Genomic DNA, 26,289 nt, shown 5'->3' on the forward strand with positions numbered 1-26,289 from the left:
GCTTCTGAACTGTCTTCCTCTTGCATGTTAGTGCAGCACCTAGCCCATTTTGTAAGCTATCACAGCATAGATAACTAATAGCAGCCCTGGAAAGCCCTAGTGTCTTTGGTTAGTTCCTCAGCCAGTATCTTCACCTCCTGTTTATCCTTCTATTCTTCTGGTTCTCCCTATGTGCTGTCTTTGGTAGACATCTGGGGCTTGACCTGCTACCACTTGTGCTTGACTCACTTCTTTCTTCTTGTTGCATGTTATGCAATGTAACTCCAACTCTTTCCAGGATTTTTCACCCTCAGCTGGCCTCGGCTCTCCACATGTGGGGATAGGCCCCAAGTGTGTGGGGGGGCGTAGCTGCAGCTGGGCTCGGCTCAGCTCCCTGCAAGTGAGAGCTGCCGAGGTACTGCCACAGCTAGGCACCTCTCATTTGGCAGTGAGGTGTGAGCCCCACACGTCTCTTCCCCCCAGCATTTAACCCTTTAACAGTTCTATTTTTGGAACGTTTAAACGGATTTTTAATTAAACTAATTTTTACATCCCTCGTTCACACCCTACACACAACTGTAATAACATACAATGTCTTGTGAGGTATCATTTAAAAACTCATTACTTGCTGATCAATAATATGGCAAAAAGCATGTAGCAGCATTATTTGTCAAGTTATGAACATCAGCTGAAATCATGATTCCCATCACGTTTCCCAGATAAGTCTGGGGAGTGGCTAAACCAGCGCCTCAGAGAGAAAGGGCAAGCAGACACCTCAGTCAGGTGTCAAAAAGGCTGATGGACCATTCCCTGTTAAGTGGCCATTCTTTGGCAGGAAAGGGGGCAAGGACAAAAATCTACATCTGAGCAAAGAAACAGAACAGTTTCCTTTCTTCCCAGACTGCCTGTCGCCATGTTCCCAGCTGGAAATGCTTCTCCAAGGGGGGACAGGACTATAAAAAGAAGGGGCCCACACCCCAAAACACCTCTCTCTCTCTCTCTTTCCCTTTCCCTGACCACCTCATTCTCCATGCCTGAGAAGACAAAAGGAAACAGCTGTTGAATTCTGGGGGAGGGGTCCAGACCGGAGAGTTTGGTCACTAATCTGCTGGAGCATGTGGTGAGAAAGTTTGCTTTGCAATTAAGTTAATTTCTTAATAGATACTAGTAAACATTTTATCTTTGTTTTTCTTCTAACCATTTCTGACTTTTATGCCTCATTACTTGTACTCATTTAAAATCTATCACTTTGTAGTTAAACTTGTTTTATTGTTTTCTCTAATCCAGTGTGTTTAAATTGAAGTGTCTGGATAACCATTTAAAATAATACAATGGCATATTCTTTTCTTAAAGGAATAACAGATTTAATATATTTGTACTGTCCGGACAGGGCTGGTCAGTACAGTATATACATTTCTGGGGGAAGATCTGGGTCTGGGGATGTGTTGGGGGATCGGATCACCCTGCCATATAACCAAGGCTGGAAGGTGTGGCACACACAAACATAACTGGGAGTGACTGTTTGTGAGCAGTCCAGGTTGGAGGCTACAGCAGCAAGGCACTCTAAACCCAGACACAGGGCAGGGGTGACACAGCTACTCATTAGTCTGGATTGTGCCACGGTATGTCACAGTTGCCCATCATTATGTATGTTCTTTGTACTTTACCTCATTATAACTAACTCCACCTGGTGAAATTAGTTCATTTAAGTCTCTTGGAACCTGATTGATTCAGCTCATCAGACACAGACAGAGAGAACAACATCTAATTCTGAAATCTAAACACCAAATGAAATTATACGGCTCCCCAGAGAAACATTTCAGCTATAACTAATAGCATGAGAGTCTTGAGGAACCAAATTACATTCTAGCAAGTGTGCATGCACACACACACACACACACACACACACACACACACGCACAGCAAGAAAGATGACAGTATAGCCACGGCACGAGAGAAAAACTGCCTTGCTTCAGTTGGTCTGAGTCAGACCTTTAGCATTTCTTTAACATGGTGTTTTGTTTTCTACCACAGAGTGTCAAGATGCCTTTGGAAATCATATGCTTTGGAAATAATATGGTTAAAAAAAAATAGGAGGTTCTTCCCTCAGTGACATAATATCAGAATCAACTCATATGTATTAGTATGCTCACTTGTTTTGTGCTCCTTGCTCACCTGTTTCCTTGGAGCTCTCCCTTCGTCCCCCACCAACCTCACCCTCAGATCTTTTAACCTTTCAGTTACTAATATGACCACCCCCCTCCTTATTGAGAGAGCAGGGCAAAGGAGGCTCCCCAGAGCAGACTGCCTGCCCAGTTCCATCAGTGCAGTCTGATCATTACCCAAGACAGTGAACTAGCTCCAGGGATACTTTGTAAGTCAGTTCTTTCTATCAGCTTTCACATGCCACCAGGCTCATTGAAATGGCATCTGCTTTGGAAGGACAGCAGACTCAATGCCGCCCTGATACTTCCACCAATTTGCAATAATAATGCACCAAACCTTTTATCCTCCCCTTACTGACAAAACTGCATATTTTATGTGATGCTCCAAATCCTAGCTGATCTTAGACTGGGGAAAAAAAGAGATCTATGTCTCACAGAAGAAAAGGTAAAGTGCTATATAAGTGCTAAGTATCACTACAGATTAATTCATGTTTGTAAAATACTTTGAGATCCTTGGACAAGGGATGTTATAAAAGTACAAACTGCTACACTATAAACCACCATTTTAGACCTTGCTTGTTACCACTTTTCTCACTGATGTCAGCATTCTTGCCAAGATCTATTTGATACACTTCACACAGTCACTTGTGTATTTGCATTTTCCACCAGTGTGTCAGCCCAAATAAAAATGGAAACTATGAAAATGATGCCTATACCTCTATGAGGATACTGTACCTTCCCAAGTATATTCACGCATGACCACTCTTGCTTCAGCAAGCTGGAAACTTGGAGTCAGATCCAAAGCCCAATGAATTCAATTAGAGTCTTGCACTGACTTCAGTGCGTTTAGGATTTAGGCCATTGTGGTGGCTTAGTCTGAAATATGGCATTATAAGAAAACAAAAGCCCTGGACATAGGTATCAAAATCGTGCTTGAAAACAATGACATAAAAGTAATGAAAACCAACCAGAAAACCCAGGGAATTGTTTGGTGATCATCAGTTTCTCTGGTTCCTTTGCACACATTGCAACAATGTGGGAGCCAAAAAACAGTGGGATCTCAGATTCACAATCTTCTGCCAGTTTCTGTCCTAACTAAATGAGGCTCTGATTCAATCACTCACTCAAAATTCTTCACTTGAGTTTCTGATTGTCATGCAGTTGCTGTTCTCTATTGTAATAGAATAATACAGCCATTACAGCATAGCTGGTTTTGTTGAGTGTGCCTGAATTCATGTTATTTCCATTGTCACACAATAATACCTGACTAGACAAGACTGTGTGTAATCATCTAAAGAAAGTCAAGCAAACACAATAGCACAGACAGCTGTGGGGACACTTTCAGATAATGCCTGAAGATTAAAACACCATGAAACATACCTTAACTTTGAACTGCTGTTAGGGCTGCTATTTAAAGTACCTCTTCTAACAATGTACCGTAATCTCTACAGCACACTGCCTACATTGAAACTACTTGTCTCAGTTCCTACTCTTTACTTTGCAATATCTGAAGGTCAAAATACTTCAGGCTGCATAGTAGCATTTATATATTTGTGGCTTAATAAAAAAAACCTCTTAATTTCTCAGCACTGCATCACTGCCTTCTGTCCTACCGAACCTGGGCTGAGAGAATAGGCATTATGAACACAGAGAGACCTATTAAAAGAAACTAACAAGTATTGTCATGTAAGGGCAGCTCACAGATGATAAAAATGCTGGGTCAAATACTGCCCTCAGTCAAGGGGAAAAATGGAGGAAAGATCTGATTCTCTGTATCTACAAAGCAATCCTGTTATCCTGAAACTGCACCTGCGAAATGGAACACACTCTGCAAATTCCCCCGCCCCCGCTCCTCCCCCCCCCCGGTTCACACCAATGCCTGACCCAAAGTCAATGGGGCTAAAACAACATATGAAATATGATCAGGCTCAGACCTGCTCACTGCAAAATCCAAAAAAGCATCAGCAGGGACACGAAGGAGAGCTGCACCCTCTCCCCGGCATAAAGAAGAGAGCAGAGCATGCTGACTAACCCAGCATAATCACCCTAAAATGAGGCTTGTTGCCCCATGTTCAAAACTATTTCCTGTGGGACTGTGAAGCAATATTTCACAGAAACAGGAATAAAATCCCTCTAAGGGCTATATTTTCAGAAGGGCTGAGCCCAATTCTAACAAATTTGTACCCACAAAATAAACTATGGGAAGAAATCAAAATATATGAATGTCCAACTCCTTGGTATGCTCTGACAATCATAGAATGGCCCTCCATTTAGTGGCCAGTACCAAGTGCTTCAGAAGCAGGTGCATAAAAACATCATAAAGGACATTTATGGAATAAACTGCCCTCAGGGTAAGCTTCCTCCTAAACCAAGCACCAGGTAATAAGGGTTACATTCTAAAGTTTGGAGGTTTATATTGCTTATAAAAAAATCCTCATTAGCTATGGAACTATCTAATCCTATTTCGAATCCTGTTAAACCCTTGGTGTAGGTGGTACCTTGTGGCAATGAGTTCCATATGTTAATTATGGACTGTGTGTATCAATTTTAAATAGGGTCACCTTTCATTTTTATGGACCATCCTCTTGTTCTCACATTATGAGAATGAGTAAACAGGGTTGCCTGATCTACCTTCTTCTGGGCCCCAAACCCGCATGGACTTAAATATGAACAGTGTTGGGGCCATACTGATCTCCTCAAATGAAACACTGTTAATATCTTCAATCTCTCTTCATACAGTAATCTCTCAATGCTTGTATTCATTTTAATCCCCAATCCCTGGATCTCTTATGTTTCTGACATGTCTTTTTTAAGATAGGGCAACCAGAACTGAGCACTGTATTCCAGGGAGGGCATCCCATAAATTTATATAGTTGTATGTGAAGGGATGGACTAGGCCCAGAGGCCCCCTGCTGGAGGCCTATGGGTCCTGCCACATTTGTCTCATGAAACAAGCAGTGGAGAGGTCCTTCAAGTGGGCTAGAGTGGCTGCAGGGGAAGCAGCCAATCAGAGAGACTGCAGGGAGCAGCCATTCAGGGCCCAGGAGGGCCCTATAAAAAGGAGCTGTAGAATCAACCAGAGACAGGCAGTTCCTTGCTGGAGCTAGAGGAATGCAGAGGGTGCTCCTGGCTGGCCAAAAGGAACTGCAGAATCACAAAGCACAGCTCAGTGCTGGTAGGGATATGAGGAGGGAGGAAGAGCTTCTGACTGGTTGCTGGAACTCATAGAAAGATAAGAGCTTTGGGGAGGTGGCCCAAGGAAATGCAGTTAATTAGAGGGATGTAGCACGTGGCTGCTACAACTTAAGAGGGAAGCATCTGTGGTGATAGTAGCTTCAGGTGATAGTAGCTTCAGGTGTGCGTTTGAGGAAAGGAACTCCCACACAGACTTTCTGGGTTGTGTACCAGGCAAGAGAAGCCGTGACTTTGGCTTGAACAGTTATTCTGGCATTGATGGTGTCTTTGTCTTGTGAGTGGATGGACTGAAGCCAGGTTGGTAGATAATGGAGGTGGAGCCTGGCAAACAGTGATAGTTGGGTCCATAAGACCTAGAAGGGACTGTAGTCTGAGGTTGACCAGTTTTATCAAATTGCTCATTGGGAGGTAGGCTTTTGTTGTAGTCGAATCCAGGGTTGCTCCTATGAAATCTATGGTCCTTGTAGAAATCAGAATAGATTTTTATTCATTGATACAGATTCCCAGGAAAAATAGATGGAGTAGGAATAAGATTGCTGACTAGACATCCCCTGCTGGATCTGCCTGTCAGGATCCAGTTGCTGAGACACAAAGTCAGTAGAGCTGTTTCTACTCATCCATGCTACCACCATTGAAAGGACATCTGTAAAGATCCTGGAACAGGAGGACTCTGAATTGGCAATGGTCTCTAGTCCAAGGAGGAACCTGAGGAACTTTCTGTGGAACAGATGAATGTCTATGTGAAAGCAAACATCTTTCATGTCAAAAGCCATGAACAATATTCCCTCTTCTAGACAGGGGATTATTGATGCCAGTGTAACCATGCAGAATTTTAATTTTTGGATGTAGATATCTAGTTGTTGTAGGTCAAATATTGCTCTCCATCCTCCATTCTTTTTGAGAACTAAGAAATATTGGGAGTAGAGTGAGGTGGCACTTGTTCTATGGTTCCTCGCTGGAGAAGAGAGTCCACCTCCTGATGTAGTATTTCCTTGTGAGATTTGTCCCTGAAAAGGGGCTGGGAAGGGGATTTGTGGGTAAGAAGTGATAGAAACTCTATTGAATAGCCAGAGTGAATAATTTCCAGCACCCACTTGTCTGTTGTTATTGTCCTCCAATTGTGGGTGAAGTGGGCATTGTAATAGGTGTCTAAGTAGCTATGTACCTTGGTCTCTGCACCTTCTGTCACTTGCACAGTGGTTTGTGAGAGTGCTGACGATAAAATGGTAGAGGGGGCGATCTTGACCTGTATTCCTTTTTTGTAGTGTTTCCTCTTTTGGGGCAGTGGTATCAAAGAGAGCAAAGTGTTCTTCTTGAGTCCTTAAGACAGTGAAGAGACTCGGTCCTTTTCCTTAAACAAATTAACTTCAACAAAGGACAGGTTTTCAAAGGTACTTTGTACCTTCCTAAGGAAACCTGAGGACTGAAACCCGGATTCTCTCCTCATAACAATTGCAGCAGCCATCCTTCTGGAAGCAATATCAGCAGCATCTACTGCAGCCTGAAGAGATGTTTTGGCCACAAATTTACCCTCATCAGTTAGGTTCTGGAATTGGGCTCTATCCTCCTGAGGCAGTTTGTCTTCAAGCCCAAAAAACTTAGCAAAATATGATTTCACCAATTATGCAAAGAGAGCCTGGTAATTAGCAGTTCAAAAATTTAAGTCTTATCAAGAAACTAACTTTTCTCCCTAGGAGGCCAAGGCATTTGGCACTCTGGTGTTGTCTTGGTGTTGCAGCCTGGATCTCTCAATGGCTGCTTGTACCATTAGGGAGTTGGTGCTGGATGTGAGAACAAAATCTTTTCTCCTTTAGGTGGAGTGAAGTAGAGATTCTCTGCCTTTTTTAGGATGGGATTCCATGAGGTAGAAATGTGCCATGCTACCCTGGATGGATCCATAATTGCCTTACTGACTGGGAAGACCACTCAACTGGGACCTGAGTCTTGCAAGATGTCCAATAGCCTATGTTGAGGTTCCTGAAGGACCCCCTTCAAGCTGGGTCTGGAACTCAGGTGCTGCTCTTTGTACGAGCTCCTGGTATTACCTGGGATCATTAGGGAGAGATGGTGAAGACAGGGTGACCACCTTATCTGGGGAGGACGATGAGATAGTTGCTGGAACCATCGGATCCAGATCTGCTTCCTTATCATCATACTCTGCAGCCAGTTGGTGTTGGCTAGGGTAGATAAAGTTCAGGCATGGATCCAGGGTGCCCAGAGTAAAGACCCAAAGGCCCCAGTAAGACCATTATAAGGGGTCAATATGGATGGAGTCAGAGAGGGATCTTTTCTTTTCAGGGTAGATTTTTAAGAAGAAGTGTCTCTGTGCTTGTGGGAGTCCCCCTTACACTCATGAGAAGCCTTGAATTCTTTAGGATTGGAAGTTGTAGACTCAGCTGCTGAGTTTAGGCTCAGAGGATTGCTGCCTCTTGATCAGGACCAATGTACTGGGGCTGGGGGGGGGGGAAATCTCCCCAGCCTGAATTTTACTGATGTATCACTTTTTTCCCCAGGAAATGCTTTCTCAGTCTGAGCTCTCAACCCTAATGAGTCTAGGGAGGGAAGAAGTGGCAGATGGTGAGGCTCATGTCTATTAAGTGCACTAAGGCAAAAAAGGCAGCTTTGGTGTTTGCAGCTCACTGAAAAGGAGTGAGAGCAGAAAACACAGTTCTTAAACCCCAGGATTCTGGGCACGGTTCTTGCGCTCAGGAGAAATTCCCCGAGACTGGGAAAGAACTAACTATACTACACTAAAACTATACATTCTTAAATAGTGAAAATACTAACAATTTATATATAAAACTACAGATTAAGGAAAACAACGGAAGAAGTTGTGGACAGAAGATTCTGACTCAGACTGTGCGGCAGTAAGAAGGAACTGGAGGGAGAGGTGGCAGTCTATACCGCCCGTTATACCATAAGGAGAGCAACTGCGCATGTGCAGACCAGTGGACTCTGCTTACTAAAAATCTCCAGATTTAGGTGCATGGTGTGCATGCATATCCATGGGTGGAATACACATCGTGACCATCACTCGAAGAATGTTTTCTCTCTAGATGTGCAGATTTTTCTTTCTGGAGAATGCTCAGTCAGGAATGAAAGATTACCATGTACTTGACCTACCAACAGACTAATAATAATTTTCAGGCTAGAGGAGTCAGGTATAAACATGCCAGCTTAAACATGCTCTTTCTGGCTTGTAACACCAGTAGGAAACAGATGTATTACAGATACTGGCAGGGCTTTAAATAATAGCTTATATTTTATAGACGAGTATAAATAGTAGGACTAATCCCTGAAACAGAAACAAGTCAGATTTCTATTATTAATCAAAATATTTTACATTCTGACATTTTCAGCCTGATGGATTCCAAAATATTTTAGTCTGAACACAGAAAGGAATCAACTCATTGCTGAAATGCAGACATTTCGGGGATGGAGGAGAGCAGGAGAAAGAATGCTGTATAACAGTGGGAAGGGGTTTTTTAGCCAAAGAATCAAGGGAAACCTGTATCTCTACAAACTATGGTATCTTTTAACTATGAAATATATGCATTTCTTCTGCATTTAAAAATATTGTTTGTCTAAACACAAAACACACACAAATGTTGTTCGTGTGTGTATCATTGTGTTGGGTAGGGAGGAGAGAGAGAGTGTGGGGATGTGTCAGAGGGTAGAAGATACAGCTGAGTGATAGGATATGGGAGATTAGTGAATATTAGTGATGGTAGGTGTCTTTGATGATGGGAAAAGAGATTAAGGGATTGATAATGAAGATGAGAGAAAGGAGGAGTGACTGAGGGGAGGCAAGAAATTCTAAGAACACAAAAACAAAAGGAGAAAGATCAGAGGAAGAGCAAAGGGCAATGGAAAACGATACACCCCAAAATCTAGTATGAAAGGAAAACAGAAACAAGGAAGAAACATTACACCAAGATTTATTGAGCAGAAAGGAGATTAAAGGGGAATGGAAGCAATAACACACAGGAGGCCAAGTAGGCCAGATCTTTAGCAGGTGTAAATCAGCGTAGCTCCATTGACTTCAATGGATTCATTTTGTTGCCAATTGCAACAAGTGAGGATCTGGCCCAAGGCACGCTACTGCTATCTACTAGTGTACCTGGGAAATGGATATTTTTATACAGATGCATCTCTCTGGCATATTTTCTAACAACTCTGCTTTTTGATTATCAGATAAAGACATGCCACTTGCATAGGGCCAAATGCTACCCTCCATCACACAGTGCAGAAGGAAACAAAAGAGCATAAAGGGTGAAAATTCACAAAAAACAAAGTGGAGCCTTTGTGGCAGTTCCCTTCATCCCTGAGAACTCACAGACGCCCCTCTTTGAGCATGCTGCATGGGGGCAGAGGAGGACTACGTCATTTTACTTTACAGGCTCCCCTCAAAACTTTATCAAGTTCTAATTGGAAGTCTGTGTTGAAGTTGATGCTGCTCCTTGAAAAGTTCAACTTTCTTCTATTTTGCTGCTTCTGTACATGCTCAAGATGTGTGTAGGGATGAGGTGCAGCATGAAGTCATGACAAGAACAGCCAGTGGCATGCCCGGTTTCCCAAGTAAGCCATGCTGCCAGCAAAAGAGGAGCAGGGAGCAGTATACAGAGGACACACCTTGCAAATACACCTTGGAGATCTTATTGGTGCTGCGGTTTCAGGGACTTGTCCCACATCCCTTCCAACCCATCTTCCGAGTGGAAAATCTACCGGGACAGCTGGAATTGACTAACCATTTGCCCTTTTAGTAGGTTTATCATGGCAGTGGTGAATACAGACCATTGTAATAATTCAGTACAATTTTCCACTATTACATAGTTTGATTTGATTTGTAAATCAAAGTGGCTTTAAAAAAGAAAAGGGGACAAATGGATTGTGCAAACTTAGGACAATTGGTAACTGCTCTTTGGGACTGGGAGCATCTTTTAGTTCTGTATTTGTACAGCGCCTAGCACAATGAGATCCCAGTCTAAAACTGGGGCTCTTAGACATTGCTGTAACACTAATAATAAAAAAATAATAATAATAGAAGACAAATAACATCAGTGACTTACCATGTACAAGTTCTTGTTGATTCCAAGATATTTCCCATTCCCACATCCTATGTCAGCCACTATAGATCCTTTTGGTAAAGTCCTTAGAAACTCAACAATTTTGGGCCATGGACTATGCCTGGTGCTGCTGAAGTGTGCTGCGATCTCTTCATACACCTTGTGTACATACTCTTGTTCCAGCTTTGAGGCCTCTGTCGCACTGTCATGGAATGAGGGTACTTCTTTTTCATGGCCTTCCTGACTGTCACATACAGAAGGGTAAGCTAGGTGTAGGAATAAGAAATCCAAATAGGAAACTTTTAACCAGGCCATTGGTGGTTACATTTACTTAAATAGGAAAACAAACAAAAAAAGAAAGAGAAAATCCACTAAAACCTTTGTTAAAATAAAATGAAGACTTTGCCTCCTTCATCTATCTTCCTAAACCAAAAGTTTGAGATGTTAAATATCTGTCAATACAGCTGAACTGCAGATCAGATTGTGAAAGTCTGATAAATTTGAAAACAAACAGCCAGTATATTAATCAATGGCTTGCTAGAAACTTGTTGCAAAATGATCATTTGTCACATTATCTAAGATTCCCAACAGTTTTGCTTCCAAAAATAATACATTACCACTAGTGTCAAAGATCATGTGCTTGTTGTAATAGAGCCTTGGCTACAGTGTTTAAGTTTTTAATGGAGAGATTCACCACTGTGCACAAGAGCTAAACTCCACTTAAATCCCAGTTAACTCCTATTTTGAGGGCTTACGAAGTGCATAAGGCTTGTGATGTTTATCTGTCTAAAGTACTTATATCGCCCCCATCACCATAGTATCTGAGCACCACACAGTCTTTAATGTATTTATCCTCATAATACTCCTGTGAGAGAATAAAATATTATTGATTTTTTTAAACAGATGGGGAACTGAGGTACAGAGAGACTAAATGACTTGCCAAAGGTCTCACAACAAGGCTGTGGTGGAGAAGAGAATTGAATCCAGGTCTCCGTAGTCAAAGAAAAGTGCCCTCACTGCTGGACCACATGCTGGCCTTTGCGTTCATTTCACCCAGTAAGTAATATGGGTCTCAAGCCTCTAGAACAGTGTTTCTCAATTAAACCACACCCTTTTGAACTCTGGCCTTTTGCCAAAAAAAATGTTTCATTTCCAAACACCAGGGCAGCGTAAGAAAAATCCGGGACATCTTCCCATGGGTCACGGAACCCTAACACCAGTTGAGAAACACTGCTCTAGAAAGCATCAAACTGATATCCTTAGAGGGCAGCCTCCTGTTTGGCTCTTCTGACATTCACTTATCTTACTTTTCAGGTTTGGCCAGATCAGCCCAAAATAGATCCTGGCTAGAGTGAAGCTGATTAGGAGCAATCATGTCCACATAACTCTCCTGCTGAGGAGATGTACTTGGGGAAAAATATCCATTCACCTAAACTGCATCATCCATTTTGAGCACCTAAGTTTTGTAACTGCTTTTAACAGGAAATGGTGCCCGGTGGGCTTTGTTCTTTGGCTACACAAGGGAAATGCAAGCTTTGAAGGTGAGGCCTGTCCATATAAATATCTAACATTCATTACACACAATTTCAAATAACTGTGCTTAGGGGCCTGATAAACAGGCAACACACAGGATTCAATGATCAACCCAAGATACTTACCACAATTGCAAGGGCTTCTTCTCACTTTCCTAAAAGTAAATGATGTCCTTGTTCCCCTCCTGTTTAATGTCAAATCTCCAACATCAGGTGTGACTGATCCAACTTTCTGTCCCTCAGATGCATGAACAATATCAAACTTGCGAGGCGTGATCCTAATACAAAATAAAATGATTATTCAATCGGTACTGGGAAAACTGCTCATTGTGACAGATGGAGCAATTTCCAGCCACAGCCTTGAGAGACCTCATTGAATTTAGTTTAAGTAGCTTTGGGGTCCATTGTATTAAATGAATGGCTTATGTATTATTGTGGGCCAGGACTGTATGTAACCTCTCGAGGGGGAGATGAATGCAAATTCCCTGCCTCCGGTTATGCAAAAACCTAGCCTTTTGAAGCTGTGCCCGGAGGAATGCACTGTCTGACTACCTGCTCCCGGAATCTGAAGCTCAAAGGCCCAAGCTGTACAAAGGAAAGACTGAACTATTCACAGCTGTGCTAGTTCTCAGCTAAGGCTGGCATGATGAGCCTGTAACCACAGGAAAACCTTTTTGTGGCGTTTGAAGGACTGACTCCTACCAGAGCCCTTGTTGGAGTTGGGGTGACCTCTGGTAAGCTTATTAGCATGCATGTAGGTTCTTTCATTGTTTTTAATATGTGTTTTTCTGTCATGCATTCACCTTCAGAATAAACGTGCTTGCTTATAAGGAGCTGACTGGTAATTGAACAGTGGCAATTACACTGTTTATAGCCTTCAAAGAGAAAGCAATGTGCAGACAATATGGCTTGCTGGAAATATCACAGTATAGGCAGGGAACTGTGCGGCCTGGAAGAACCCTGGTCAGAAGGGAGAGAGACACGGGTTTCTGCTCAAGACAGAGTGACAGCTGGGGAGCTGGGAGCCTAAAGTGGGTGCCCGTGAGGGACCACAGAGGGGGAATGCAGGTGCAGTGGCCCTGCACTGTAACACTCATAACTGATTATATTTTTAGAGGGCAATTCTTAAACAGATTCTGTTATAAACCTTATTCCAACATGCTATTTAACGTGCTGTTGCTTCTCAACTTACAAATACGCAACAGGCAGTTCATCACCATTACACGTGCCACTTAGAATGGTCTCCGTCAAGGAAGCAGGATTTCCAACAGTTACCACATAGCTGAGATACCACAGCTACCCTCATAGTTGAGGGTCTCCAGTATCACTGAGTGGCAGCTGTTAGCAAGTCTTTCCTCCTGCAGTATGAAGGAAGCAAGACTTGACTAGTATTGAACAGGGACAAAATGAATAGGATTCTATAGACATTTAATAGTGAAATTACTCATACATTGTAACAGAAAATGAGATTTTTTTTTTTTGAACCACGCTATAGAATTCTTTGGTAGAATAATTTTTTCTATTAAGTTCTATGGGGCTCACCCATTATCCCGGCAATGCCCAAGATTAAGGGGACAGATGGAGGCCCCTTATTCCCACGTGCAGGCTCCCACATCGCCAGACCCGGTTGTGGTAGGACAGCAGGAGGCTGCAACTCCATCTCTTATACAAGTGGTCTGGGAGAGATGGAACCTTAATTCTGCCTACCAACATGCTGGCCAGCACTGAACTGGCACAGATGGAGAAGAGAGGTTCACTAGGAAAAAGGCTGACCCATGTTTACTTCCCCCATGGAGCAAAGAGGAAAGCAGGGACAAAATTGTGACCCTCAGAAGCCCTCTCTCCTCATTTGCGGCCCCTTAGGCTGCACTGCAAGGTGCCAATACAGCCCTCTAGGACTGTGCCACAAGCGTTTTCAACCTATTCCACTGCAACCCAGAAGGAATTAGACTCCAAAGAGAAAGCAAGTGGTTGGACAGGAGTCAGTGAAGTTCACTGCTCACTGAGAAATTTAATTTTTATTGCAAGCAATGCCATTCCCTCCCCCCGACCCCAGATTCTGCTGTTATTTTTTGCAACAGCATCACTGGCTCTACCGAGGTAGATTGCAAGCATCCTGACCCAAACCTGGCAATTCATGCAGTCCTGACCCACCACAACTCTGCTTTTCCAGGCCCCTTCTTTAAGTGAGCCAAGCTGGAAGGATCGAGTGGGGTCCCGCAGAGATATATTCTGGGTTTGGTTCCGTTCAATATCATCCTCAATGGTTTAGATAATGGCATAGAGAGTACACTTATATAGTTTGTGGACAATACCAAGTTGGGAGGGGTTGCAAGTGCTTTGGAGGATCGGATTAAAATTCAAAATGATCTGGGCAAACTGGAGAAATGGTCTGAAGTAAATAGGATGAAATTCAATAAGGACAAATGCACAGCACTCCCCTTAGGAAGGAACAATCAGTTGCACACATGCAAAATGGGAAATGACTGCTTAGGTAGGAGCACTTCGAAAAGGGATCTGGGGTTCTAATGGATCACAAGCTAAATATGAGCCAACAGTGTAACACTGTTGTAAGAAAAGCAAACGTCGTTCTGGGATGTATTAGCAGGCATGTTGTAAGCAAAACACAAGACAAAATTCTTCCGCTCTACTCCATGCTGATGAGGCCTCAACTGGAGTATTGGGTCCAGTTCTGGGCGCCACATTTCAGGAAATATGTGGACAAATTGGAGAAAGTCCAGAGAAGAGCAACACAAATGATTAATGGCCTAGAAAACATGACCTATGCGGGAAGATTGAAAAAATTGGGTTTGTTTAGTCTGGAGAAGAGAAGATTGAGGGGAGACATATTAACAGCTTTCGAGTGCATCAAAGATTGTTACAAGGAGGAGGGAGAAAAATTGTTCTTGTTAAACTCTGAGGACAGGACAAGAAGCAATAGGCTTACATTGAAGCAAGGGAGGTTTAGGTTGGACATTAGGAAAAACTTACTAACTATCAGAGCAGTTAAGCACTAGAATAAATTGACTCAGGAGGTTGTGGAATCTCCATCATTGGAGATTTTTAAGAGCAGGTTAGACAAACACCTGTCAGGGCTGGTCTAGATAATACTTAGTTGTGCCTTGAGTGCAGGGGACTGGTCTAGAGGACCTCTTGAGGTCCCTTCCAGTCCTACACTTCTATGTTTCTATTATAAGTAACGTGGCAGTTCTCTAATAAACGTCTAACAAGGACGTAATTCTGTAGACCAGTGGTTTGAAGGACACAGTAATAAACCTCACCAGTTCACCAGAAAAAAGGAACATAAACTGGCAAGACGGGAGCTAGGAGTAGTGTCAATGAAGCCCCTGAAGTGATTTAATTTTCTTTTGAGTTTGGCCCAGGTCTTGTGGGTAGAGTAGAGGGACAGAGGCATTTCTGCAAGGTCAGATTTCACTAAAAGACATTTTTTTTTGTTTTTCAGTTTGTTTTGGGGTAAAGGGGTAACAAACATTTCATACAACTCTGTGAAAAGTTCTGGATTTCATAATGAAGAGGTTCCAAAGCAGGAATTTTGCACAGCCCTATTCAAACTGGACCTGGCTGGAGGGTAACAGGAAGCACAGACTCATGGGAAAACTGTGGGAAGTAAAGCAGAGGATACAACATATGGGAGGTAAGGGGGATATAGCTGCACCCACATGTGCTTTCCCATGGCTTCCCCATGGAATAAATCAAGTAACTTTGGAACCAAGTTTAGAGTCTTCAGGGAAGACGCTTGGCACTTCAAAACTGTTATTGTCACACTGAGGCATTTCCTGAACTTCATCATCAAGAAGATTAATACAGAAATTTCCTCAATAAAAAGAATTAGTCTCTGAGGAACTGGCCTCATACTGAAGCCCCTTCAGAACTGCTGACTTCAAAGTGAGTGCTTGATTCTCAGCAGCAGAGGAATTCAATGTAATATTGACTTCCATGCTGGCAAGCTGAATTTAACCCTCCTGGGATCAATCAGATGAGAAGATAGTTTATTTGTATATTTTTGCAAAGCACAACTATCAATCCCATCTCTTCATTATCTCCAATTTCTATTGTAACCTTTTCCAAGTAGCACCAGAACCAGCCGGTCTGCATATGTACCTCGTTGAGACAGCAGGTGCATCATGGATCTCTGAAACTGGCTCAAGGTCATATACAAATTATCAGATTTTTTTAAAAACAAGGGGAGTGTTTTTGCACTGGTGGTTGCATCCTGAGCAGCACCCTTTTGCTCATTAACATACACAGCCTCCTCTATCTGTATGCTCAGTGAAGGGGCCTCTGCACCCTGCCACAGACAGAAAACAGGAGGGTCTTGCCTGAAAACCAGAATGTAGTAAATTAACTCCCTGTCTGGATCTTCCACAGATCCAGAGAGGAGTAATGGGGCAGAGCTGAGAATGGCAGGCTCAATAAGGCTGTCAAGGGAAGCCTGGAATCCGTATAGAAGCACCTACCAGTGAGGCAGAAGGGAGAAGCCTCTAAGAAGGCACAGCTCCGACTGCATGGCTAGCTTGTGCAATTCAGCCTAGCTCCATAGAAGTGACTGCTGTTGTGTGGCCATGTGGTGACCTATTGCAACAACTAATGCATTTGTACTTAACCAAAAAATAGCCATTGCAACCAAAATTAAAACCCCATAAGGAAATGCAAGGCTAATTGTACTGTTGAGGCAAAATGAGCACTTTCTTCTACTTTCTAATGTTGTCCAATTTGTTTCTCAACCTTATACCTCTCTCAGAATCAAAAGCTCCTTTTGAAACAGGAGAAAAACGACTCTTTTCCCTATGTACCTTGTTAATGAGATTAAATGAAGTCTCTAATTTCCCTGGCATCCAAGTATATGCGATGAAAACATTTCCAGAATGATTTCAAAATTGCTTTCAGAATTTGATTTGTGAGAAGTAGATAAAAAGCAACACAGATGATCTTAAATACATCATGATTAGTTATATTTGCAAATCAACTGACTACATTTGCTTCCCTAATAATTAACTAATTTCACACAGGCTGCAACTGCATGCTTCACTAGAAGGCTGCGCACCACACCATATGCTTGTCTAGCTGTGTCTACTCTCCTTAGTTTCTTTGCTCTGATGTGCCAACTGTTGAAACTGCCCATGTAGACACAAAGGGTCAGATCCTCATCTGGTGTAAATGGATATCGCTCTATTGATTGCAACGACTGGCCTTCGAGAGCAAAGAAACTAAAGGGAGCAGAGACAACTAGAAAGACACACGAGGTGGATGTTCTGCCTTCTATGCGTATTTTGAAATCAATGGAGCTATACCAATTTGCATCAGCTGAGGAGCTGGTCCACAAATGCCTTTAAAAAATATATATGGATCGCTTTGAAAATCATTTTTAGGAAAGGTGGACAAAGTACATCAAAAGTCTGGGCCAGAAATTACTACATCAAAGGAGAAAGTCCTGGGATCCCTGAACTGAAGCTGGCCCAAGTCCATGAACCCAGAAGACAGTGATCATCTGAAGACATGTGAAATGGTCTCAATCTGGTTCTTAGTTGACATGTGTCCACAGCACAAAATCTACCACAAATGGGACCCCTGGAGTCTCAGCAGTGAGGCCAGGGATTCTATTGACATGACAAGTGAACTATATTCTCAGCCTTAGAGATAATCCCTGCAGAGGAAAGTGGAGAGAGTTTGACAGGAGAGCGCAAGAAGCTCATATTGCTGATAAACATGTTGGATTTATTCTGTCAATAAAGAAAGGGCTTTACTGCCCAAAGCATTCAGTATGATGGACTTGGGAGAGAACTGATTTGATCCCACATGCTGATTTCTATACTCCCACATTCCTGTCATATGTGTTTCCCAGTTGTGCATGATTTTAACAGTAGGTCTTTAAACTCTATAATAAATAACACCTCAAGATACATTCATCCAGAAATCTCTACTGCAGAAACCCCACTCCATTAAGGCCACTTTGTGATGTATAAACAGTCGAAAGTGGCTTTAATCCAGTTGGAAGCAGCTGATGAAGACGCCCAACCCCCATGCTGACAGAGATGGCTCCATGGCCCCCTGAACCAATCCCCTCTTCCTACCACAAACCAGGCATAAGGAAAGATGTATCAGGGGTCAGGCATGGATTGGACAGGAGGGGCGGTGTAACCTATTACACCTAATCCTTCACCAGTATAAGGTCCCTGAGCGATCTTACCCCAGTGGTGAAAATCAGAGCTACCCCTTTGCAGCTCTAACCTAGCTGGAGCCAAGCATCCCTGAATCAGGGAGCTGCAAATGGTTTCCTACAGCCCGCTGCTTTTCCACTTCATCTGAGCACCCCTCGGACAGAGGAGAGAATCAAGGCCTGTATCGTTAATTATAACATTCAAGTTAATTTTCTTCAGAACAGATTTAAATATAGTGCATTAAGTGGGGGGGGGGGGAGGGGGAAAGTCCTATCCATCTTCCATTTTATGTAAGTAATGCAGTTAACATAGGAGTTTCAACACATACCCATGAGTCCATAGATATCTGGATTCTCCAGCCATCACCAGCAAACTCCGGCGAGGCAGCATAACCGCCACTGTACGGCCATCCGGGTGCTTAAAATCCATCACAATCTAATAACAAAAACAAAAGCCTCCAGAATTATAAGTACTTATGCAGCCCCATGAAGGGCATGGCACTGCACAGACAGACAAAGTGTGCTGGGCCAAATTTTCATCCAGCGTCAATCATCCACTTCTTTCTTTGAGAAACAAGGGCCTCCAACTCTCCCCATATCCCTTAACATCTCCACTCCTTCCCTACTGCTAACCTCAAACAGGGTCCAAAAAATCATGAGATTTATTTTTGGTTTTTCAAGCCTCTAACATTTAAAAAATAAATTCTTTCTATCTCAGATACTTATATGGCCCCCATCACTGCAGTATCTGAGCATCTCACAATCTTTAATATATTTATCCTCACAACATGCCTACGAGGTAAGGAAGTGCTATTATCCCTATTTTACAGATGGGAAACTGAGGCAAAGAGCCATTAAGTGACTTGCCCAAGGACATACAAGAAGTCTGTGTTAGAGTAGGGAATTGAACTCGTCTCCCAAGTCCCCAACTAAAGCCCTAACCACTGGGACATCCCTTCCTCTTTTAATTTACCTTCTGATTTCTGAACAAGTAAGGTACACTCGGGTCACATTTTCAAGTTTAGCCCTTACAATTGTGGATAAGAGTCTTTATTTTTAAATGAAAGCTAAGATTCCACAAAATCAAACAACTCCAGGAGCTGGAGCTTTAAGGAAAGCACCAAGTATTATGAAACTTGGAATAATGAGATTTGACAACACTATATTTTGTTCCTGGCTGCCTAGGCCCTGGATTTATTGGTACACAATTCCCAGTCTGGGGAAGATGAGGAAGATAAGGAGCAGGGCAGATAGATGGCACCTAAACGAGCTATGTAAGAGAAGATTTACCCTGAAAGAAAGATGGACAAAATAATTTTAGAGGCAATGTCTCCAATTATGCTGAAGAATGAGTGTCATGTACTCGAAAGTGCAGCCACTTGATGTGTAACCTATCAAGTGTGCAATTTAAAAAGAAAGACCTTTTTATAGTATGTTGAATCCAAACACAGTGTCCAGCCTGTGGATGTACAGAAGGTTGGCAAAGAGGACAGGGTGCAGTGATCAGTCATCCCCTCTCTCCCCCCCAAAAGTGAGGCAGAGACTGTCATATGTATTCTCTGCTTCATATGCTGCAAATTAACACTTGAAATACATGGTCACCAATGCACACTAGGCATTTAAATATATTGTTATTTGTGTTGTGGTAGCACCTACAGGCCCAATCCAAGATCAAGGTGCCACTGTGCCAAGGGTTGTAGGAACAAATCCAATGACATGGTCCCTCCCTTGAAGAATTTACAATCTAATCTGTGGTTGAAAGGAGAAGGAGGAGGAGGGTAACAGGAATAAATTTACATGGCTACAGGTTACCTGTGTGCACTGCTTGATGGCTCTGAATCATTTAAATAACTACACAAATAAATAAATAGCAAACCCCAGTGGCCCCTGCCCACCACATTTATCAGCTGACTGTTTCCTGTAGGCACCATGGGAGAAGTGTGTTGTGAGCAGGAAGAGGTCATTGGCTTTGTGTGGCGGGGTTGCTCCATGTGTAAAGAGTGGCGTGAAGTGGCTGCTTTCACTGGCAGTGCAAAAAGGGGCAGGGGAGGACTAGGCCTGGTCTACAATGACGGCAGCAGTTGACAAGAGATATGCAATCTACTCTATGTAGCTTGTGTATCTCCCATCAACCTACTAACTTTTATTTACTGCAGCGTCTCCACTGCACTGACGGGAAATGCCCTCCTGTCGACGCAGCATTACTCTTCTTGCAGGGGTGGCTTTTACGGCGTTGTCCGGAGGGTGCTTCCAGGATCAAGTGAGCGGGTCTCCACTGTCCACTCAATCGATCCAGCAGCATCAACAGTGCCGCCATCAGTATAGACATACCCCTAGCTAAAGGATGCAAGCAGGGAAGTAGGAAAGGGCAGAGTTGTGAAAGGCCGTAAGGAGGCATATGAAGCTTGAACTAGCTACAGTGAGAAAGGCAGGGAGCAGGGCAGCAGAGGGTCTTGGCAGCTGTGTTTAGAGTTAACTGGATGGATATTAGGGAGGTGAGAGAGGAGCAGGAAGTCAAGGTGGTAGAACGTGCTGCAGGGACAATGAACAAAGGCTGCATATTAGGACTTGCCTACAAGCAAACTTGCACAGAAAATGGTTTTAGTCCACGCCTTTGTTATTGTTTTTTTTTTTAAATCAACTGAAGCAACATCAAAATAGGACACTTACAATCTGGAATAAGAGTGCCCATGTGCAGGTATGCACCAAAATAACAAAAGGTGTGAATTAAATTCAGTTATTTCAGTGCAAGTTTGTGTGTAGACCAGCTCGCCAGAGATACTGTGGAGGAGGAAGCAGCAAGAACTGGACAAGGTCTGGATGTGCAGAGCAAAGGACGGGGCCCAATTTGCAGGCCTAGGTGACAAGAAGGATGGAAATGTTCAGTGGTGACAGAAGGAACGGGGCATGGTTTTGACGGAAGATCAGGAGCTCCATGTGGCCATGTTAAATATAAGATGACAGAGTCATACAGGAGGAGATGCCAGAGAGATGGGCTGAGATGAAATTTGCTCTTGCTCAAAACTCAAGTCGTCAGGTTCTGCACAGTGAACTCCACAGCAGAATCCACCACCAAAACCAAAGGCAGGAGCAACTGTAGTAAATGTATGTACTGACAGTAAGGGTAAGAGTTGTGTCTTGCTGAGAGCTGGGGACTGGAAATCAGGACACTGGCTTTCTTTGGGATGTTAGGCATGTTACTTAATCTCACTGGGCCTGACCCTCACTGCTACAGCATTGTAAAGTGGCCTTAGGATAAATGGGAATCTGGCCTTCTGTACCTCAGTTTACTCATCTGTACAACGGGTAGAATATTCACCTACTCCACAGGCATGTTGGGAGGCACAATCAACTATTGTTTGTGAAGCAATTTGAGATCCTCAGATGAAAAGTGCTCTAAAAGTGTATTTATTAATAATACCAACGTATTCCTGGATGCACCTAGAGCAAACAATAATTTGACTTTTTTTGTCTCAGCAACAAATCTGAGGGTCAGACTAAGAGCCAAAATTTAGCAACACCCTATGAACATCTGAAGAAAGTGACTGCAATTTTTATGCTAGTGTTTCTTTTCAACTCTTAGAATCATAGTACCCGATGACTTAAAAATCTAAGGAACATAATTTCTGTCACCCTTAGACAATAGTACAGTAAAGAACATTTAACCCTGCAGAGTTTTTGAAGCACTCTAGTCTCATCTCTGACAGAACTATTGCTGACGGAAGTAGATACTTCTATATGTGTCTTTATCCTATCAGGACATTCAATTGTTGCAGTCAGACACACAAAAAAGGAAGGATTAAGGCATTTGGTCCTCTTTTTCATTCACTAAGGACTCACAATCAATAAAGCTACTCTGCCACCACTGAATCAATCTGCTTCATGACAGCTCTGCTACACAGGAGCTATTTCCAATTACTATTTTTGTTTTTACCCATTTTCTTTATTCTCTGAGGTGGCAAAGCCAATAAAGATCAAATTTCCACCTAGCCCACAGTGCATCACTGGGGATGGCAGCTGATAATAAAAATGCTGGATGCTTTGATCTTATACAACATTTACAATCTTTCTTTGTATCTATGGAAAAAAATACATGTCTCTACACATGCTAAAAGTCTGAAAGGTACATAAGCAGCTAATAATACTCCCTTGTAGAGGTAAATACCACGTCATGATGCCAGGTTATTTAAGGGATAATGTTCAGGATGATGGAGTATATGACTCAGTGAACAGCTTTCCAAGATGGCTAAACATCAAAGCAAAGCATAGGCCTACATCCTGAACACTGTTCCTATTACATAAAACATAGCAAAATGCATAGAAAGAAAAAGAGATAAAATAAAAAGGGGGAAATGCTTTTTCTTGACTTCTAAGAGTATGAGAGTTTTATGCTGCCTCTGCCTCTGAGCTGACATCGTATTTCATGAAGGATGAGGAGGACAGAAGTGAATAATAGTTGAGAACTCTAGAAAGCGAGCAGTTGTCCAAAAGTGGATAAGGAATGATGCAACTGGACATATACGTCAATAAGGATTTCACACTTGGCTGTGAAGGGATAACTTCCCATTTTTCTTGGATTTGACTTTAATATTAAATATAAATTACACCAATCTAAAACTTTATAGAAAACATGATTTAGTGGCTAAAAGACTGAGAGGGGAATCACACAACATGGACTATTATTCCAGGCTCTGCCACTGACTTGCTGACCAGGGGGTAACCTCTGTGCCTCAGTTTCCCAAAATGTAAAAGCATGCCTACCTCATAAGTCTGCTGTGAGACTAAAGGTCCCAATCCTGCAAATGACTCTGGATGAACAGATCTCCTGTGGCCACACAAATCCCCAATGAAACAGTGGGGTTCCATATGAGTGCAGGAGTCTGTCTTCACAGAGTCACTGGCAAGATTGATGCCTAAAATATTACTGTTGGTACCGTGCTCTATGATTAGATGCAAAGGGTACATTAAATGTCATCGCACACAAGTTATCAGTACCTGAATTCTGGAGGAGGGGAAGGGAAGGTTCTTTGCATCAAAATAATCTACTAAATTAGATTAGATCAAATCTAGAAAAACATGTTATCTAATCTATCCAGGTATTTATGCTGCAGACATCACCATAGAATCTGACCATGCTGCGGAATATGAAACTATGATGAAGTTGATATGCCTCGTCACTTCTCACCCTCAAAATCTAGTACACAAAAAAATTAAGCTAACCCTTTATCTGATTTATACCAGAACATATTAATGACAACTAACTACTTAGGTGCCTAGATACTATGGTGTTGGGAGTCAGATAAGATTTACAGATTTTCTTTCACCAAAAAGTGTATTCAGTTTTCCCTCAAAATAGTGCACTGCATTCTTCTGATACTTCATTTCATATACCAGTCACTCTGTGCTGCTAATACCACACTAAGTGTTTCGTTAACCCCTCTTCTTAAATGTAGTTCTTTACATTGATTTTTAAACCATTCATCATCATCTCAAATAAATTATTGGCATCATTTCATTCACAGCTAGTATTTTCTGGATAACCATAAGAAAGACAGCAGAGCTAATGACTAGGCCAGGATACTATTATCAGGGCTCCTGGACTCAGTGCCCAGCTACTGACTCAGTGAGCCAGATTCTCTGTCTGCTCTGCTCCTTTTGAAAGATTCAGATGGTGCAAAGGGAATAGAAGGCAGTTGCAACTTCCCCACGGGGGTTCTCCCTTGAATGAGCCCCATGTGCACAGCTAGAAGATGGATCCTTGGGAGCTGTTACCAGCTGGTGCATCTGGGACTGGTGCAGAAATGACCAGAGGATCAGGCAACTGCAACTATCTTCCTCGCAGCCCCCATGCTGCTGCGGTCCATGGTATCCAATTGCAGCAGTGAACACTGACCACTGGCCTTAGGCTACTCACTTATGAGGATAAACACTCCTTCCTTTTCTCAGAGGCATATTGCATGACTGAATATGCTCATGTTTGTAACGCACTCTGCAATTTTTAGCTGGAAGGTGATGTAGAAACTCAGAGTATTAGTATTCCTAATCTGTAAAGTCACACTTCCACCAGAAGGTCTGCCATTGCGAAAGCCCATCTTTCAGCAGCCCTTCGTAATGTGTTTGGAGAGGATGAATAAGTGGTGAATGAGAAGCAAACGCCCAGATCATTAGTGGGCTACTAAAAAAAACAAAAACAAAACAACCCAACCAACCACAAGCCACCTCTGCCATGCTAAAAACTCTCACTATTTCTCCTTCCAAGTCTCTTATTCCTTCAGCATGCTGGAATGTAATTCATCAGGCTCTCATGCTTCCCCAGCTTCCCAATTACATAAGTGGCTCCCTGTGCTAAGCCTCAAAGCATTTGATGTTAGAATTTTGCATGAGATCCCCCAGTTCCTGCAGTGGAGAGGTAAATCACTTTATTGACTCGCTCTCTCCTCTGGTGCAGCTTTACCTTAATCCCCTCTGGAAAGCGTGACCCAGCCCCAGAATATGACCTTCAGCTCCTTCTATGATTGCTGTCACAAAGACACAGTCAGGTTCTCAGCAGTATCTAATTTATCACATTTCACTAACTTCCCATTTCACCCTTTCATAAATGGCCCCACTAACTCTGCCTCAGCCATTTGCTTTCTATGCACTACAAGGGTTTAACAGTTTAATCTTCACTTTATTCCTTCTATTGACCTAGCTTTGCTTAGCAATACTTTACCCACTTTAGGGCAGGGATCCCCCAACTGTGGGGCACACCCCGCTAGCGGGGTGCAGAGGAAAATTGGGGGGGTGCACAGTAGGGCCCAGGCCAGCCTACACGGGGGTCTGGGAGGGAGTACCACCCATATCCACTCCACCTCCAGCCCAGCTCCGCCCCCAGCCATAGCTCCACTCCAGTCCCAGCCACAACTCCACTCTGCCCACTGCTCCGCACCCCCACCCAAGCTCCAGCCCCAGCCCCAGCTCTGCCCTCATTCCCTCTCCATTCCTAGGCCAGTTCATCCCCAGTTCTGCCTCCCAGCTCCACCTTCAGCCCAAGCATCTCTGCTGAGTCAACTTATGCAGTAAAGGGGGAGGGAGCGACAGGAAAAGTTTGGTCACCACTGCTTTAGGTGGAACTTCTGCCCTCATGAAGGTGTGTGCTATGCTGCTGACATCAGTGGAATGGCATCTTCCTTTGACAAGGCTGAATGTATGTGAGCCTTTAAAAGTATCCATTCCATCTCTTTCTTTCTTGATAATTTAGGTGTCCTATGCTTTCCAATGGAGTGAAGTCCGTGGTGAGAGCACTAGACTACAGTTCTGTCATTCAGGACATGCCAGATCGTGACCTCAGTGAAGTAAAAAGGAATTTTGGCACTGATTTCAATGTGTCCATCTCCTCAGATTTACATTTCATCCCTCTCCTCTTTCTCCCATTACAGATGCAGATACCCATTTTTGCTGTAACCTTGTCCCCACCCCAACTATCTGGTTGTCCACCTATCTGCTGAGTCTTGTTGTAATTCTAAGTTGTGAGCTTTCTGGGCAGGGGCTGTCTTTTTGTTTTTACTAAGTTGTACAGCACCAGCACATTGGGCCCCTGATTTAGGTCCTCTAGGCAATTGAAGGAATAATAATTAAAAGGACAAAAAAATTTAATGAGTGGGCCTTAGTGGGTCCAAAAAAAGGCTGCCAAACTTGAAGCAATAGGGAGCCCGGGACATGTGAGGAACCACCCTGCAGCAGGGACAATTACTGCCCCTGCACCACTGCCACATGGCATGGAGCGTGCACTGCTATCTATTTATAACAGCATGAAAATGAGGATGTTTCCCTGTTTTATGGCTCTGGCTAGAGCACACTGAAAATTCATCCTTAGGAAAACTCAGTCTCCTCTCTCCACAAAGACATGTAGCAGTTCTGGAAACAACCCCCGCCCCACCTCTGAGAGTATGAACCTCCTACTCTCCAGCAGAGTAGAATAAGAATCTGAGGTTGGTGGGGAGAAGAAAGTTGCATCATGAATTTTGGACCTTGTAAACAAGGGGTCTAATTGAATTGATTCCCAGGAGACTCCAGATTTGTTCCAGCTGCCTTGTCTTTACTGCAACTCCATCCCCTTGTCCTGTTGTAACCAAAACACCATGTCCCCAGCATGCTGCATCTGAAACTTCCACTCAGTAAACCGTATAGTTCTC

General features: G+C 43.1%; 1 protein-coding gene and 1 long non-coding RNA gene across 4 annotated transcripts in view; one reads left to right on the top strand and one right to left on the bottom strand.

The window, feature by feature from the left end:
• ALKBH8 (alkB homolog 8, tRNA methyltransferase) overlaps window positions 1–26,289 on the bottom strand; it is a 67,331-nt gene that overhangs the window by 5,219 nt on the left and 35,823 nt on the right. For both annotated transcript variants that reach the window (XM_067562795.1, XM_067562796.1), the window contains 3 exons: window positions 18,445–18,551; window positions 12,064–12,215; window positions 10,409–10,671 (listed from right to left, as the gene is read on the bottom strand). In XM_067562795.1, coding sequence (XP_067418896.1) covers window positions 10,409–10,671; window positions 12,064–12,215; window positions 18,445–18,551 — 522 coding nt within the window. The remainder of the gene's footprint in view (window positions 1–10,408; window positions 10,672–12,063; window positions 12,216–18,444; window positions 18,552–26,289) is intronic.
• On the top strand, window positions 5,255–12,765 carry LOC137162906 (uncharacterized). 2 transcript variants are annotated; one of them, XR_010922560.1, is made up of 4 exons: window positions 5,255–5,319; window positions 11,309–11,461; window positions 11,720–11,946; window positions 12,381–12,765. It is a non-coding gene; the product is annotated as an uncharacterized lncRNA (long non-coding RNA). The 2 variants fall into 2 exon arrangements; XR_010922559.1 differs by lacking the exon at window positions 12,381–12,765 and having other exon boundaries at window positions 11,720–12,137.

Source organism: Emydura macquarii, unplaced genomic scaffold, assembly GCF_026122565.2.
Source record: "Emydura macquarii macquarii isolate MOO-44397 ecotype Brisbane River unplaced genomic scaffold, CSIRO-AGI_Emac_v2 contig_2473, whole genome shotgun sequence".
Lineage (NCBI taxonomy): Eukaryota > Metazoa > Chordata > Testudines > Chelidae > Emydura > Emydura macquarii.